This window comes from Moschus berezovskii, chromosome 5 (assembly GCF_049115385.1).
Source record: "Moschus berezovskii isolate FMDL1 chromosome 5, NW_MosBer_1.0, whole genome shotgun sequence".
Classification (NCBI taxonomy): domain Eukaryota; kingdom Metazoa; phylum Chordata; class Mammalia; order Artiodactyla; family Moschidae; genus Moschus; species Moschus berezovskii.
The window spans coordinates 41,781,494-41,799,803 of NC_142464.1; the positions used below are offsets into that span (position 1 = coordinate 41,781,494).

The 18,310-nt window shown below is 35.4% G+C and overlaps 1 protein-coding gene across 3 annotated transcripts in view; it reads right to left on the minus strand.

Annotated features, from left to right (window-relative positions):
- Positions 1 to 18,310, minus strand: part of CCSER1 (coiled-coil serine rich protein 1) — a 1,509,256-nt gene that overhangs the window by 971,224 nt on the left and 519,722 nt on the right. For all 3 annotated transcript variants that reach the window (XM_055435111.2, XM_055435112.2, XM_055435115.2), the window contains exon 6: positions 3,307 to 3,520. In XM_055435111.2, coding sequence (XP_055291086.2) covers positions 3,307 to 3,520 — 214 coding nt within the window. The remainder of the gene's footprint in view (positions 1 to 3,306; positions 3,521 to 18,310) is intronic.

An 18,310-nucleotide genomic window follows, 5' to 3' on the forward strand; every position in this document is an offset into this window, starting at 1 on the left:
ACAGTTCCATATGAGATCAATAATTGTAATAAAGTGACTCTGGGTATGGGAAAAAGCAACAAGAGGAAATATTTTCCTGGACCAGGAGGCTAGTAAGACAGTGGTCCAGAGACTTTTGCTACTTGCAAGGCCTGCTCCAATTTTAGCACACTGAGTGGCCCATCACTTCCCTAGATCTGGGAATGAGCCTTCCCAGCAACGCGGGACACAGTGGCCATGAAATGGTGTCACATGGTCAGATATGTGGCTATGAAGGGACCCTGCTGACTGGAAGTTGGTACTTGCCAGCTGCCTCTACAAAGATTACATCATGACCATTGCAAGCTGCTGACCTTCAACACCCCCTGAAAGAAGTTCAGGGTGAAAATCAGGAATGAGGCACTCTGTGCTCTGAAGAAAAAAAAAAAACAAACTGGCAGGACAGGCCTTCAGATACTTAGATCTCTTCAGAAAAAGCTTTTATGAGTTACAATTCTTGCATCTTCTCATACCTAGAAAAACACTGACGTCATTAATGGTGAAATCTGCTTTGGCTATTAAAAAAATAATTTTTTTTACAATTAAAAGTCAAAATAGAGTAGCTATGGTTCAGACATCCTGGGAAATAACTATTTCCCAGATATCCTGAAAAATGATATTATGGGTGTGATTTCAGATTAGACGCTGTGACCTAATGTAGAACTTAATGCTCCTATAATGCACTTTTGCTTCTGTACTTTGCTTGCTGCTCGTAAAACCAAAGTTACTCCATTTTAAGATAAGGTTGTTTTTAAGTAAAGATTCCTAAAATTGTTTTTGAAAAACTAAATTAAAAAAAATGCCATGTACAGTTAAAAAAAATTTAAAAAAAAGAAATAAACTACTTGTCTATAGTAAAAAGTTGTATTATTAATCTAAAATGATTAGTTTAAACTTAAATTCAGTAATGAAATGTAAATTACCATTATAAACTCCTGGCTTAGAGAATATTCCAGTTTTCTTTAAAGACTTCTATTATGAATATCTTTTTACCAGAATAGATGTCAATGCTAATCATACAATAATATTGCTTTTCTTGCTGATCATAAAGAGTAAGACTGCCTGATTTCTGAATAGGTTTAATAAACATATAATTATTGCTCATTTTATATCAATTTTAAAAATCACTTCTCTTCAGTTCCTTCAAATATTCTTTTATGAAGAAAAACAGTAGTAAACAATCTCATTAAATTCTGAATATTGACTTTATAGTGAATACCACTGAATATTTTCAAATTATAAAATTAAATACCCTAAGAAAGCCCCTTGACTCTTCCTGTCAGTTGTTTTTTTTTACTTCCCTTTCACTTGTATTGATTTTTTAAAATTAAAATCCAGACCAAAGAGAGAGGTAGAAAACTGAATACTTGAATGTTACAGACTTTGAGATTAATATCTTTTAGTATAACAGCAGTTATTAAGTTTGCCTTGTTCAAAGAGGTTCAGACTATATACCAAGCAAATGGTCAGGGAGCCTGGAGTGGAGCAGAAAAAACACTTACGCTTCAGTATAGAAACTACATAGTCATACATATAGTGGTGTGCTGGTAAATATTTAACAGCAGCTCACCAAAATTTAGGGCTTCCCAGGTGTCACAGAGGTAAAGCATCTGCCTTCAATGCAGGAGAAGCAGGAAACACAGGTTCGATCCCTGAGTGGGAAAGATCCCTTGGAGAAGGAAATGGAAACCCACTACAGTATTCTTGCCTGGAAAATTCCATGGACAGAGGAGTCTATGGGTTCACAAAGAGTTGGAAACAACCGAGCAACTGAACTCACACACACACAAAAAAAATTAAAATGCCCTACCTTGTAGCGTATGCCAATTTCTGTAGCATAACACTCCCCTATGACTGATTTCAAGCTACCAAAGTGACTTAAATAAATCTACAATTGGGAAATATGTACAGCACTATTATATACTATTTCTACATAAAGGTTCAATAGATGTAAATATGTAATAAGCTCACAAGTGTAATTAAACAGAAAATATAGTAAAGTTAGTAGGAAATGTAGAGCTTTGAGTACTAATTACCTTAAAAAAATACAATTTTTTCATTATAAATATATATAATTTAACTTTTTTAATGTCTGTGCTTAACTGCTTAACACGCCACTTCTAAACACAAGTGCATAGATTCCAGACACAAAGACTACCCTGGTGGTATAAGCTGGTACAGAATGCAGAGATTTCTTCCAGTTTTTACTTTAATAGCTAATATGAGTACATGACTGGATGTCCCCCATAGTCTATAACAATCATTTCTGTTAAGTTCCTTTCTTTCCTTGATTCAATTCTGGCCTCTAGTGGTAGCTGCTAGTGTTATTATTACTGTCATTTCAATTCTGGCCTCTAGTGGTAGCTGCTAGTGTTATTATTACTGTCATTGTTAGAAAAGGAAGTACAAGTGGTCATCATTGTAAGGAGCCATAATACCAGTCATACTAAACAGTTACATTTCCCTGTTCTCACACTATTTATTAATATCATTTATAAATAATGAGAAATAAATTAAATAATAATAGGATATAATAAAAAGTCAGATTGGGAGTCAGAAATCTCAGACTGTTGTTCTGAATTCAGACCGACTAGAGGAAAGTTATTTAAAATTTTTGTCCTTTCATTTCACATCTTTGAAATAATATTGTGTATAGTTTTATAGAAATCCTCAAAAGAAAATAACTTGTAATTATAAAAATAAAACAATAACATACTTGAATCCTAAATAGTGGTTGATTCTTGGATGTAAAGATGAAAGACTTCCCCGAGTATTTTACTAACTAGTTCGTTATCAAACTGAGCATAGGCTGCAAGAGTGCAGCTGTATTCAATGGGCAAAATAAGTTAAACATTCAGACTTGATTTTACTAGATTAATTGTTATTTGAGAAAAATGACTAAATAAACTAGTTTTATGGTATCACATAATGTCTCTATATCATCAAGGTGAAATCCTGTTGAAATGTCTCTAAATAGCTTTTAATAATACATAAACATAACAAAAGCCGGTGCCCATTTTTCTTTATCCAACCTTCCCAAGACTAGGTATCAGTTTATTGTCTTTTCAGTTTCTCTGCAGAATCTTAGAATCTTTGAGTTGAAGAGTACCTTATAAAACAGAACTACAAACACTTCATTTGACATATGAGAAAGGCTAAGTTCCAAGAGAATAGCTGACCCCTGCCCAGCGTTATGCAGTTAATTATTGATAGAAGAGAGACTAACCAGGTCTACAGACTTCACTATCTACCAGCAATAAAAACATTAATCTTACAGCAGACCATTACCTCTTGAAGAACTCTCTTCATCTTTAATAATAATGTCTTGACGGCCGTGCAGTCCTGTAACATCAATCTGAATGGCAGAGAATCTATGCCTCCATTTTCTTCCACACTTGGCAGTGGCAGGGGCCAATCCGCAGATGGACTGCTAGGCACTCCCCTGATATGGGAACACCTGGCTTCCTGATCAATGTCTTTTGCTAATTTCAGGGAAAGGTTCCTAAAAGAAAAAAAAAAAGTATTATGTAGCATATTCAGAGCAGTATTTACCAAGCTGCTCATGTTAGGAGTGTTAGGAGTGAGCTGGAAAAAACTTCCCTGTGACTCTCATTATTTCCTAATATTAGTCTGAAAATTCTGAAAACTTTTGTCAAAATTATTAAACGGTTCAATTTTATATGTAGCAATAGTAACATTCAATGAGAATCACTGTTTCAGAATGTGCTTTCTTTTTTCTCCAACTGAAATATAATTTACACACAATAACAATACATTTATACTTATTTAACCCTTTCAAAAATGTTGAAAGCCAAAATAAATCAGAGGAAGAGAAATTTCATGTAGGGATTTTCTGAAAATATGTTTAAAAATTACATGGAAAGAAAAGATTAAGAAAGCAAACACTGGGATAAAATACCTTTGGTAATTATTGTTTTAAACTACTAAATCAATCAACTGTGTATTAAGCCATTTTGTGGATTAAGAAAGACTAGTATGCATAAGATTTTATGTGAAAATGGTTAAGTAAATGTAAGGTGTATAACTCCATATGTAATGAGCATGCTTATCAAATAATCATTAACTATATAGTACAGTAATATGTGAAAAACTATTTATTTTGTTCTACTTGCTAATCAACAATTATTTTAAAATTATGCATTTCAAAAATACGAAAATGGTCATTTTTAATGAGTTTGTCTAAATGTATTTCCATTCATTAGAACCAAGGAACCTACACAATAATGATAATTAATCTCATAGCTCAGGAAATTTATGAAACAATACTTTAGGACTTTTGCTCAGTTTCAATAGCTTTTATGTATATTATTCTCTGAAATAAATGACAAGGTCACTTGGCAACCTAAATTGAAAAAACAGAGTTGCCTTGGAGCTTGCCACTAAGATCAGGTAAAGGTGCAAATAAAACAGAATGTCCTTGGTTAATTTTATCCAAATGTGATTATTCAATTTTTAAAGCATTGGATAATCAGTAAAGAAAACAAATTTTTGGACCACACAATTGTTTACTTGTCTTCACAGGTATATTCATTAATCACAATTGCCGATTTCAAATGGTAAGTTATTAATTACTATCCCCTCTTTATGTTTATAATGAATAATAAATAAGTAGTCATAGCTAACATTTTTTGAGGAATGACTGTGGGCCAAGTATTGTGCAAACCACTTCATGTGTGTTAATTTATTCAAATGCTGAACAAGACCAAGAGGTAAACATAGTGTCTTCATTTTTCATGTGAGTAAACAGGCCCAGAGAATTTCTCAAATTTAAATAGCTATTAAGAAGTTCACCTGAGAGACTTCCCTGGCAGTTCAGTGGCTAAGACTCCCAACATCCAATACAGGGTGCATGAGTTTGATCCCTGGTCAGGGAAAACTAAAATCCCACAATACTTTTTTTGTACCCCCAAAAAAGTTGACCTGAGGTGAATCAACCTAAGTACATAAGCAGGATAAGACTTTTTTCCTACTAGCCACATAATGTATATATAAGACTTTTCTTACTAGCCACCAGGGAAGCCCTAATATGTATGTATAAATGGCAACCCTCTCCAGTACTCTTGCCTGGAAAATTCCATGGACAGAAGAGCCTGGTAGGCTACAGTTCATGGGGTCTCAAAGAGTCGGACACAACTGAGTGACTCACTTTCTTTCACTTTATATATATATATATATATATAAAATAATTAATGTACCTCAGGTAGGCCTGTAAGGACTTCATATATGCTAAACCACTTAGTATTCATACACCTCTTTGAGGTATTATAATTCTTACCTCACAGTTGAGGGATTTGAGTCTCAAAGAGACTCATATGAAGGCACATGCTGATGGCAGCACAGCAAACAAGGGGCAGAGCTGAGATCTGAATGCAAGCAGTGCACTCGGGCTCTAAGTCACTATAAGATTCCACATCTCGTGTGAAAAACAAACAAGTAAATGAACAAAAAGAAAAACTGAAAAAAAAATTACCTGTAACTACAAAGAATCACTTACATTTTTACTTTTAAAATAAATTTTACCTGATATGACTGATCATTTTAATTACAAACAACTTGGAATGAAATATACAATCATTCTTAACTTTTTTAAAATTTTATTTTAGTGTCTTAGAACAATAAGAATAAAATAAAATATAAAAATGAGAATTCACAGTGTGTATAATACTATTGTAGTTATCACAGAATTTTCAAAGATTTATCAGGTTTTAAGTTGTGAATTCACCTGATGTCTGAATCATATTAGGCTGACTCACTAAATAACTGTATAATTGAATTTGAATAAATGAATGCAATAATAAAGTTAATAAAACATAATTATTTGTAATCATTTATCTATACAACTCTCATTTGTACACAGAAAATTTTCTGGAAGGTGAATTGTTATGTATTGCAGGACCACCACCCATGGTGCCAAATTCCCCAGTACTTTTTAAATATAATAATTAATTATAACAGTTTTATAATTCCTTTTAATTAGATTGCTGTTTCTTTGAACCTCTGTATTCAATCATGTATGTAAACATCAATAAAGATTGAAACCACACTGTTCAGAATCCAAAGTTTCTGAAACCAAAGTTTTCAGAAACCACACCTGTGTAAAGTTCTATGTGTCTTATTTCAGGAAATTACTGAGGATCTGAGGATTACAGTTTAATCTTTACATATCTACAGATCACTGCCATTTCAGATAGTTAAGAATGGGCTATATACAGAAGTGTTCTTAGAAGATAAAAGTAGCCATTTGTTTTTTACTTGAAAAGTTTGGATCTTTCTTGAATATCAACAAGAGGGAAAATGATGGCATCATTTCACAATTACAGAAAACATCCACATTGTGTCTAGCAGAGCAAGGGTGATTGATGATTCAGAGATTAAGAGGATTCTGTCACTGACCTCAAGAGGTTCACCATGATTATTAACTGCTTAGTAATTGATATCAAAAAAATAATAACTAATATTCCTCCACATATGAAAAGCACATCAATTTATTTTGAAATGCTTTGTTTCAACATGAATAATAGTGCACTGCAATATCACAGTAATCAAAAGCATCCTTCATAAGGTTGAGGCAGTTAGTGAAACAGACTGTTAAGCAGGGCTGCTACTCAGCTGCACAGGCCAACAGAGCCATCCACAGTCATTGGATTTCTGATTGATTGGTGCCTGGGTTTACAATAATTAAATATTTTGAAAACCAAGGTTTTTAACAACAGACTATGATTGTGCCAAAAATGCACATGTGTTTCTGGGAATATTCCCCTCAAAAGAATCCACCCCTGTTGTTTCTTTTCTTATCAGTTGATAATAAGAAAAGGAGAAAAGTCTCTAATATGAAGTCATCGTTTCCTCTAGCACAGACAATCCATAATAAGACTAGGAGGGTAGAGCAAGGTTCAGATGCTCTCCTATTCCTGCATTAGTAAGGCTCATGAGATGATGCAATTCATGCACTTTGGCATATATAGCTCTCTGTCTGCCAATACTCTGAATTATTATTGTTTCAGAAAACCGAATAAATGTGTTTTATATCAAAAAAGATAGCCTCTAACTTCACACACACACAAAAAAGGGTAAGACACTGAGGCCTGATACAGTGATTCATTAATCACCCTAAGTACTGCAAACAGAAAAGAAAGACAGTGTAATCTCCACTGAGCACATCCATACACACCGTGTCTATGTCAAATTCACGAAACTTTGGTAGATTTGCTCAGTAATATTTTTACTTGTCTTGTTGCTTATAAAGGACAACCAAGTCTTTGTGATTGAAAATTAAGCAACATTTAGATAAAGTCAAATCGAGATGTATGGGCTTTTCTCAGTCTGTAAGTTTTAAATAATAAAGCTTTTGCCCTGAAATGTGCCAAGCTCTATCCTGCCTCAGAAACTTTGCATATGTATGATAAAGTGTTGCTTACCAACCTTCACACCTCACCTTAAAATACATCACTTCTTCAGGGAAATCTTTGTATTTGGTACCCGCGCCCTCCCACTTCAAAGACACACAGGTTCCTCTTTTCTATGCTATGCCTTCCTTTGTCACACTTATCACTGATGTAGTTAATAAAATTAATTTGAGGAGACTTCTGGGAACACATTGGACTAAACTGTCCTATACTCAACCTCCTGTTCTGAATACAGAGAAATACTGGATAAAGTATAACCACATTTATTTTTAAACATATAGTGCAGGAGGGAAAGAGAAAAATGACCAAGTACCAAAGAACAAAATTAAAACAGCAATAATTATACAAATTGCCACTGTGGTGGTTTCAGGGTGTTGAACCTGGAAGCAATCTGTAGAAACAGAAGTTGCAGTTTTTATGCCTATGAAGACATAGGAGAGTATTTGTCAATGACATAGAATATTCACAGTGCTGGGAGACATGAGAGTTCCAAACTTAAAAAAAAAAAAAACTCAAAAAAATCAATCTGGTCTACTTATAAAATTAACTGTCTGCTAAGAACACTCTTCTTTCTCTAAAGGAAGACAAAAAAATTCATACTCCCCAAACTATACCATTCACAATGTATGGCAACTATTCAAATGAATAGACACACAAAGAAGCAGAAAAAAAGTCTATTGATCCTCTGAGATGACCTATATATTGGGCTTAACAGGTGGCACAGTGGTAAATCCACCTTCTAATGCAGGCGATTCAAGAGACATAGGTTTGATCCCTGGGTCAGGCAGATCCCCTGGAGTAGGAAATGGAAACCCCCTTCAGTATTCTTGCTTGGAATATTCCATGGACAGAGGAGCATGGTAGGTTACTGTCAATGGGATCTCAGAGTCAGATGCAACTGAACACACACACAAGACCCATATATTGGAATTAGCAAACAAGGATTTTAAGCAGCTATGATAAATATGTTCAAAGTCTTAAAAGAAAGAGTGGACATAACGGTTAGTCTTATCAGAGAAATGAAAAATTATCATAACAGACATTGTTGGCTGTCTGTCTCATATCCATTCATACCTCCTTCCTGCCTCTTTAAAACAAAAGCAAACATAAAAACAAAAACACTCCCTGTGGGCTAAGACACTTCAGTCGTGTCTGACTTTTTGTGACCCCATGGACTGTAGCCTGCTAGGCTCTTCTGTCCATGGGATTCTCTAGGCAAGAATACTGGAGTGGGTTGCCATTTCTTTCTCCAGGGGATATTCCCGACCCAGGGATCAAACCTGAGTATCCCACAATGCAAGTGGATTCTTTACCATTTGAGCCACCAGGGAAGCCCCCCAAAACACCCTAATTTGTTCAAATGCTGGCTTTCCTATAGCTCCAAGAAATGATAGGAAATCTAGTAGAAGTCTTCAAGGAAATGTTTCCTCTCCAGTTAGAAGAGAAATGGTAAGGAGACCGCCATTGTTTTGACTTGATGTATTGCTAAGAACTACAGGTATACCCTGCAAATAGGAAGAAATTTGGCTTTTGGAAAATCAAAGAACAAAAAAACTGAGTAAATCTGCCTCCATATGATGTCATTATTTCTCTGAGAGATGGAGACTATCTTTAAATTTCTTATTTGACAAAATAACCTTTTTTGACAGTTTAATGAACTTTGAATTAGGTTTTTCTCTTGAAGCTGAAAGCATTCTAACTATTATTACTACTATATAATATATGTCAATAAGAACATAAACCTAGAAATAACAGTAGGATAATATAATTCATGTGCAAATATTTGTTTAATGGCTATATTTGAGGCTAGTGTTAGGAACAGTGCTTATTTTTCTTGTTCAGTAATACATCCACAAAACCTTGCACAATCGTATCCAATACTCAAATCAAAAGAATAATCAAATTTAGTGCTAAAAAAGCATTATAGATCTATTTAAATTCTTACTTAATATATAGGGAGCTCAAACCTAGATTAATTTTGTAAGTGTCACACAGCTTGAAGGTGTAGAATTTCAGTCTCCTGACTTCTGGTCCAATGCGCTTTTCTTCATATTACATCATCTTTTAATAGGGTTCAAATTTAAAATATTTATCTATTCAGTTATTTTCACTTTAGATGGAATAGTGAAATATTAGCTTACAATTTAACGGAATAAGATTAAATAGTAAGGAACCCTACTCCTCCGAACAGTTAGAATTTCCTTCTCCAAAATTTTCAAGAAAGTAGATATCTTATGAGTACAAATCTGCTCATACAAACTTTGAAAGTAGTTGTTTAATCCTAAAAGAAATGACTGAGTTGATTGTCCTTGTTCAGTGACTTTTCTCCCTGCCATTAACGTCATTCACATTTCTCCCTCCCATTCTCTACTTTTATTTTCATTTGTCATTTAAGATCTGGTTTAAAGATCACTTCAGTAAGAAAAAGAATCAGAATTAATGAATGTAGAGTAAAGTGCAATGAGGTTAAGCAAAGAGTGACTCAAATTAGTGTTTAAAAAAATCCCACGTGCAGGACTTCCCTGGTGGTCTGGTGATGAAGAATCATGCGTGGGACATGGGTTTGATCCCTGGTCCAGGAAGATTCCACATGCTTCCAGATAACTAAGCCCATGCACCCTAGAACCCATGCTCTGCAACGAGAGATGCCACTGCAATGAGAAGCCGGCATACCACAACTAGAGAGTAGCACCCATGCAGGAACAAAGACCCAGTACAGTAAAAAATAAAAATAAATAAATATGCAAAAAATTTCTAAAATCCCATGTACATGCATACATATATACCAAAATCTGCTTTTGCTCATGTATATATTTTTTACTTTACAAGGATTCATTTAATTGTAGATATTATACATTTTAATTATGCTATGACTGAATTAATAGTGTAATTGATTTTCTTTCCCAGAGCACTCAAGCTGTCAAAAAGTTGATGGCACAGAATTGTCAAAAACACTTTATACAGATAAAGATCAAATTTTTATTTATTGTCCCCTGATACTGTAAAAAGTGATTCTCAACTTAGAAAATCTCATAAACTGGTTGATCTTCCTCTAACAGATATCAATCAATTTTTTAATATAAATTCTTTTTCTCTAGTCTTCCAGGTAATTCATCATATCCTTGTTGTTTAGTAGCTAAGTTGTATCTGATAATTTGCGATCACGTGGACTGAAGCACACCAGGCTTCCTTGTCTTTCACTATCTCCCAGAGTTTGCTCAAACTCGTGTCCATTGAGTTGGTGATGCTATCCAAACATCTCATCCTCTGCCACCCCCTTCTCCTTTTGCCTTCAATTCTTCCCAGCATCAGAGTCTTTTCCAATTGAGTTGACATCAATTCTCTGATATATTTACAGAATCCAATATTCAACATTTTCCTTATTTTATATTTCTCTATTCTGGGGGTCAGGTAAAATTTACCAGCTTCTCATTCATCACTCCATGGAGGTGATTTTATTTGGAAACTGTTGAACTACAGAAGAAAAACAAATTAAAGTCAAATAAAATCTGATCTCTGAGTAACAATTATCTTAATATGATATCAAAGAACTTTTTAAAATTGTTAATTCCACTGGAGTATATTGTTACTAAATTATTTCAAATTCACTTATAAAGATGAAAATCATTTAAAAATGGGAGTTTTGCTATATTATTTTAGTCTGGTTAATGTCTTGATTGGTGACTGTATTCTTTAAATATTATTTTAGATGCAAGGCATACTTTATACTTATCTATGATACATATTTTGTAGTTATCTATGGGCTTCCCTGGTAGCTCAGGTGGTAAAGAATCCACCTGCAATGTAGGAAATCCTGGTTCGATTCCTGAGTCCAGAAGATCTCTTGGAGAAGGGATAAGCTACTCACTCCAATATTCTTGGGCTTCCCTTGTGACTCAGCAGGTAAAGAAACTGCCTGCAAAGAGGGAGACCTGGGTTCAATCTCTGGGTTGAGAAGATGCCCTGAAGGAGGGCATGGCAACCCACTCCAATATTCCTGCCTGGAGAACTCCATGGACAGAGGAGCCTGGACTGAGCGACTAACCACACATAAACATTAGGTATATTTTATCAGTTCAGTTCAGTTCAGTTCAGTCGCTCAGTCGTGTCCGACTCTCCGCGACCCCATGAATCACAGCACGCCAGGCCTCCCTGTCCATCACCAACTCCCGGAGTACACTCAAACTCATGTCCACAGAGTCAGTGATGCCATCCAGCCATCTCATTCTCCGTCGTCCCCTTCTCCTCCCGCCCCCAACCTTTCCCAGCATCAGAGTCTTTTCCAGTGAGTCAACTCGTCGCATGAGGTGGCCAAAGTATTGCAGTTTCAGCTTTAGCATCAGTCCCTCCAATGAACATCCAGGATTGATCTCCTTTAGAATGGACTGGTTGGATCTCCTTGCAGTATAAGGGACTCTATACTGTAATTAATTTGACGTATCTTTTAGTGAAAAAGTACACAGAATAATTTATTATTGTATATTTGCTTTTAAAAGAATAATCTTTTTTAAAGTCATAAACTCAAGCTCTAATGACTTGCCTTACTATAAAACTCTTTTCTTTTTTTAAAATTGATTTATTTTCAACAATAAGAGTTTTATGTTTATAGGATAACAGAATTAATAAGATGAGAAGCATCATTTTTAGAGATGTAAATTGTGTTTTTGAAAATAAATTTTTCCCAATGCTACTTTCTTTTCCCTTAAATATCAGGATAATAAGTTGCAAAAATACCAAGGTCTTGCTTCAGATCCACATCATGTAGAGAATTTGATTAATCTTTGAGAACCAAACTACCACCATAAATGTATCCTATTTCATTATCATATAGTATATTTAAAACTTGATATAATCATTTTAAGAATCTGTATGCAAAATTCTTTTATGACTACTCGAAGAGAACATATAATGGGTTTGTAGATATAACATACAAGAAAAATTATAAAAAATATTTAACTGTATACTTGCTTACAATAATTTTGTAATACATCAGAAATCTCTTAGAAAACAAACTATAGAATTTCTTCAATTTGCATTATAAAATGCATTTTTTTACATATATAGCACCAAGGGTCTATTAAAATAAAAACCGTAATGTAATATATAGCACTGAAGATATGCTAAAAGTTATACAACCCACAGAGTTTTAAAAGAATTTTCTATTCCCATTACCTTTCAAAACATTCAGCATCGGAAATCTAAGTGTAATAAGTGTTAGCTATAGACGCTTGCTCCTTGGAAGGAAAGTTATGACCAACCTTGATAGTATATTAAAAAGCAGAGACATTACTTTGCCGACCAAGGTCCGTCTAGTCAAGGCAATGGTTTTTCCCGTGGTCATGTATGGATGTGAGAGTTGGACTGTGAAGAAAGCTGATCGCCGAAGAATCGATGCTTTTGAACTGTGGTGGATGTTCATTGGAGGGACTGATGCTAAAGCTGAAACTCCAATACTTTGGCCACCTCATGCGACGAGTTGACTCACTGGAAAAGACTCTGATGCTGGGAAAGGTTGGGGGCGGGAGGAGAAGGGGACGACGGAGAATGAGATGGCTGGATGGCATCACCGATTCTGTGGACATGAGTTTGAGTGAACTCCGGGAGTTGGTGATGGACAGGGAGGCCTGGCGTGCTGTGATTCATGGGGTCGCGGAGAGTCGGACACGACTGAGCGACTGAACTGACTGACTGACTGATAAAAGTATAACCTAGGAAGTAGTTTTTCCAAACAGAAAATCAATTATTGTGCTGTAACTTGACATAAAGGCAATACCTAATATTACTGGATAATTCATAGCAGTAAGGAAACTGTAAAAGTCCAACACTTTTAAAGGCTAAAAGAGTTGGAGATTTTGAGTAAATCTTTAGAGACACAAAACTTTATCAGTTTACGAAAGATTAGTAAAACCTACATCAAACTTATCAAGCAATTTCCCAGATTCCATTCTTGAGGTAACAAAAGGCATTGTGATGGTTTATACTCAATTTCAACTAGAAAAATAAGATTTTTCATATTACACAAGATCAAAGATTTCCAAATATCTTGACAAACTCACACATACATTAAAAATCACCTGACTTATTTTAAATAAATGAATTCCAAGGGTGTATCGCCAGCCCACTGTGTCATATTGTTGTCTTGCTAGACTTTGCAAGACAAACAAAACATGTAGTGCAATAGCAGATTAGGTTAGATATATCTTATCACACTCACTGGCCATAATTTTCCCCATAATTCTCCTCCTCCCCAGAAGGTATGTGAGTTTTGATATAATGTGGCTAATCTATATGCATTCTTTAAGCCTCTATTAGAGCACCTTCTCTCCCAGGATCTCCTCTCCAATCCTTGCAGTTACCTCAGGTTGCACTAAATTCTCTTCCTTTTGGTTCAAAAGAAGGAGAAATAACACCAAATAAGGTGAGACTCTCCCTTGGTGAACTTTATATTGCCAAGTCACTGTTGAATAAATTAACATATGACAATTTCACATACACTAAACTTGTGTGCTAAGAAGTCTACATTATTAATACTAAATGATAGGTTTACCTATTAAATTTCCAAAGGAGCACTTTTCATATTTATCTCTGGAGCGGAGCCTTACTTAGGCAAAACTATTCAAAGTGGTCAGTACATTAAGGGTAGATAGAGAAAGAAGAGAAAAATATCAAGTAGAATTAAAACAACAGCAATGACTGAAATAACAATAATAATAGAAATTAGTTTGAATATGGGCTTCCCTGGTGGCTCAGTGGTAAAGGATCTGCCTGCCAATGCAGCAGACTTGGGTTTGATCCCTGGGTCAGAATGATCCCCTGAAGAAGGAAATGGCAACTTCATTCCAGTATTCTTGCCTGGGCAATCCCATGGACAGAGGAGCCTGCTGGGCTACGGTACAAGGGGTTGCAAAAGAGTCAGATACAATTTAGCAACTAAAACAACAACAAAGTTTGGAGTATGAATATAGATTTCAAGTACCACTTTCCCTTAGTACCTGCAGGAGATTTGTTCAAGGACTGAGGGTGAATATCAAAATCCACGTGTGCTCAAATTCCACAGTTGGACTTTCAAGTTCATCAGTTCCACATCCCCGGATTCAACCAACTTTGGACAATGTATTGCGATCTTGGGTTGTCTGAATCCCGGATATGCAGGACCAACTATACATATTTTGAAAAAAAAAGAACTATAATGGACCACCATAGTGCAAATTGTGTTTTTCAAGGGCCACCTATAGTTGCACAAGAAGAAAGTGGAATAGGAATGTTTATGGCTTCTGGGTTTAAATCTAGGTCCTCCTAAGAAGTGATTCTTGTTCTTGTGGAGAACTGTTTTACATAGCATAAAGATGCTGTAGAGATACAAATGTTTGAATAAGGAAAACTGCAACTATTTAAAAACATAGAAAGCAATGTGTAATTTCTAACTTATTTTGAAGATAATGAAAATTACATAATTAGCTTCTAGCAAATAAGCTGTCCCCAAACCCTAATTCTAGAAGTTAAGTGGCTTTTAGAATCATGAGTACTGAAGAGCTACAAGTTTGGGTCTGAAGTAAGATTGAGAAAAAAGTAGAAAACACCTGAAGATTAGTGAACTGATATTGATAAATAAGCACTGTTTTCTCCGATTACCAGTTGTATTTACATTCCGTTATATCACCTTTTAAGATATAGAATAGCAAAAATTATGATATTACATCTGAGTGAGCTAAGTTGCTTCAGTCGTGTCTGATTCTGCAACCTAATGGACTGTAGCCTGCCAAACTCTTCGGTCCATAGGATTCTTCAAGCAATACTGGAATGGATTGCCATGCCCTTCTCCAGGGGATCTTCCTGACCCAGGGATCAAACCCACATCTCTTTTGTCAACTGCATTGGCAGGCAGGTTCTTTACCACTAGAGATAATCAGGAAGCCCAGCCAATGATTATCATATATTGTGATTAATATACTCTGAATTATAATTCAGTTAAGAGAACTTTGAGTTATCTTTCAGTATGGGTTACAAGGCCTCAGTCCAGCCTCTTGATAGTCAGTTTCAATTACAGCTTCAGTACACAGTAAATAGAACATAGCTGCCCTGCAAACCCAATATTACAATAGACTTCCCCATGTGATACAAAGCACAGGTATGGATCTGGGCACTAAAAAGTATAATTGCTCTTTATTTTTAGCAAAATATTAAAGATCAAATATGTTCAAAAAAAGTTCAAGTATTTAGGAGCTACTGTTTACTATTAGCATAATAATAAATAATAATAATTCTAGTATCAACAACTTCAGATATGCAGATGATAACTTCAGAGATATGCAGATGATAACTTCAGATATGCAGATGAAAGTAAAGTAAAAAAGAACTAAAAAGCCTCTTGATAATGGTGAAAGAGAAGAGTGGAAAAGCTGGCTTAAAACTCAACATTTTAAAAACTATGATCATGGCATCCAGTCCCATCACTTCATGGTAAATAGAAGGGGAAAAAGTGGAAGCAGTGGCAAGATTTTACATTCTTAGGCTCCAAAATCACTGCTGATGGTGAATGCAGTGGTGAAATTAAAACGCTTGCTCCTTCAAAGGAAAGCTATGACAAATCTAGTGAAAAGCTAAAAGTGCGAGTTGCTCAGTCATGTCAAACTCTTTGTGATCCCATGGACTGTAGCCCACCAGACTCTTCTGTCCATGGATTTCTCCAGGCAAGAATACTGGAGTAGGTAGCCATTCCCTTCTCCGGGGGAATCTTCCTGATCCAGGGTTCCAACCAGGTTTCCTGCATTGCAGGCAGATTCTTTACCATTGGGGTCACCAGAGAAGCCACATATTAAAAAGCAGAGACATCACTTTGCCGACAAAGGTACGTACAGTCAAAGCTCTGGTTTTTTCAGTAGTCATGGATGGATGTGAGAGTTGGACCATAAAGGAGACTGACAGCCTAAGAAATGATGCTTTTGAGCTGCTGTGCTGGAGAAGACTCTTCAGTGTCCCTTAGACAGCAAGGAGATCAAACCAGTCAATCCTAAAGGAAAACAACCTTGAATATTCATCAGAAGGACTAGTGTTGAAGCTAAAGCTCTAATACTTTGGCCACCTGATATGAAGATCCGACTCACTGGAAAAGACTCTCATGTTGGGGAAACTGAAGGCAAAAGCAGAAGGCGGTGGCAAGGGATGACATGGTAAGATAGCATCACTGACTCAATGGACATGAATATGAACAAACTCCAAGAGACAGTGAAGGACAGGTAAGCCTGGAGAGCTGCAGTCCATGGGGCCACAGAGTTAGACACGACTTAGTGACCGAACAACAACAATCCTAGCAAAGAATCCTGCTAAATTTAAGACCATTTTGTAAACATTCATTCAATAATTATTTATTGAGCACTCAGAATATCTATTAATATTATAAGAAATAAGATTTGTGAAACTTAGTTTTCTAAAATTACAAAACTATATCAAAACTGTATTTGAATTTAATTCAAATTTTATGCTAAATATTTAATAAGAAACATTATGACAGTAAAGCATAATGTAGAACCATCAAAAGGTGCTGATTCTAAAAATGCAGTTTCTTCATAAACAATAACAAACAACTGTGAATGGAAAGAAAGACAAAATGAGTTGATCTTTTTTTTCTCCCTCTGAAACGGAACCACTGTACTTGGTATAAATAGCAGGCTAGATTATTTGTGTAAATGAAAAGCATATAGCATCGTTTATACATAATTATACATCATAGAACCGTCAAGGTATAAATATCTGTGGCAAGGAACAAACAAAAAATCCTTGAGGCCAGTAACAGAATCTGAGGCTAGACCTTGAAAGGAGTGACATAAAGACAGTGTCACGGCTCAACTGATTTAAATGATTCAGTTTAAAGTAGCTGAATTACCTTTCCATTATTCACCAGTATGACATGAACATAGACAAACGCTACAATCATACACATATAAACATAAAATCTAGATATAAATCACAAGGTTAGATAAGTCAGAAGCTGTGAAATGTTTTAGGTTTCTGTTGATGAATCTTTTCCTAACTCCCATCTGGAAGACACACTTAGATTGTTGGACTCTATCTTTGTCTCCAATATATTCCTCTTTGAATGTTATCTCAGTTTCTTTCTTTTTATACTGAAGTGTACTTGGCATTTAAAACCAGATAACAGTGGGTGCTGTGGCAAAGGATGGTTTCTCGTTTAAACAAGCAGCAGAAACACAGATTGGTATCAATGTTCAATCGTCTTTGAAACAGAGATGAGGATGAAAATGGAAATATCCAGTCGTTTTCTTTATGTAACCGAAGAAGAGCTGATAAAAGAAAACTTCTGTTATGCCCTTTCCTCTCCAGAGAAAACTACTCATTTGAGGAAGTATAACAGGAAAAAAAAATATTCCTCAGAAAGAGTTCAAGTTCCATTCCTAAAAGAAATCTTCCCAAAATGACTGTATTAAGTCACTTTATATCTACTTTTTGTTGCCTGAAAAACAAATGTTTAATGATCAGTCTTAATTGCATGCTAAATTGTCACCTTGTAAGATATTTTCACCATCAATTATATTGTTAAGAATCTACAGAGGAGGTATCTAAGATGTAAAGACTGAACAGGATGCAAATAGTAAAACTGGGCTTTCAGTCCAACAATTTTGGCTCTGGAGTCTGTGTCCTAATGTTATTGGAAGCACACTGATTGAAACCTCCCACCCTGGCCATGCACCATAGTAACCATTTGCTATGCTTACTAAACAACCATAAAACTAGTTGTTTTATGATAGGAGATCCTGATAAGGAATACGGAACTAATAAGTCACCACCAACCGGAAGAGTTCAGGTAAGGTCGAAAGGAGACACCGCGTGTCTGTCCACTTCCCAGA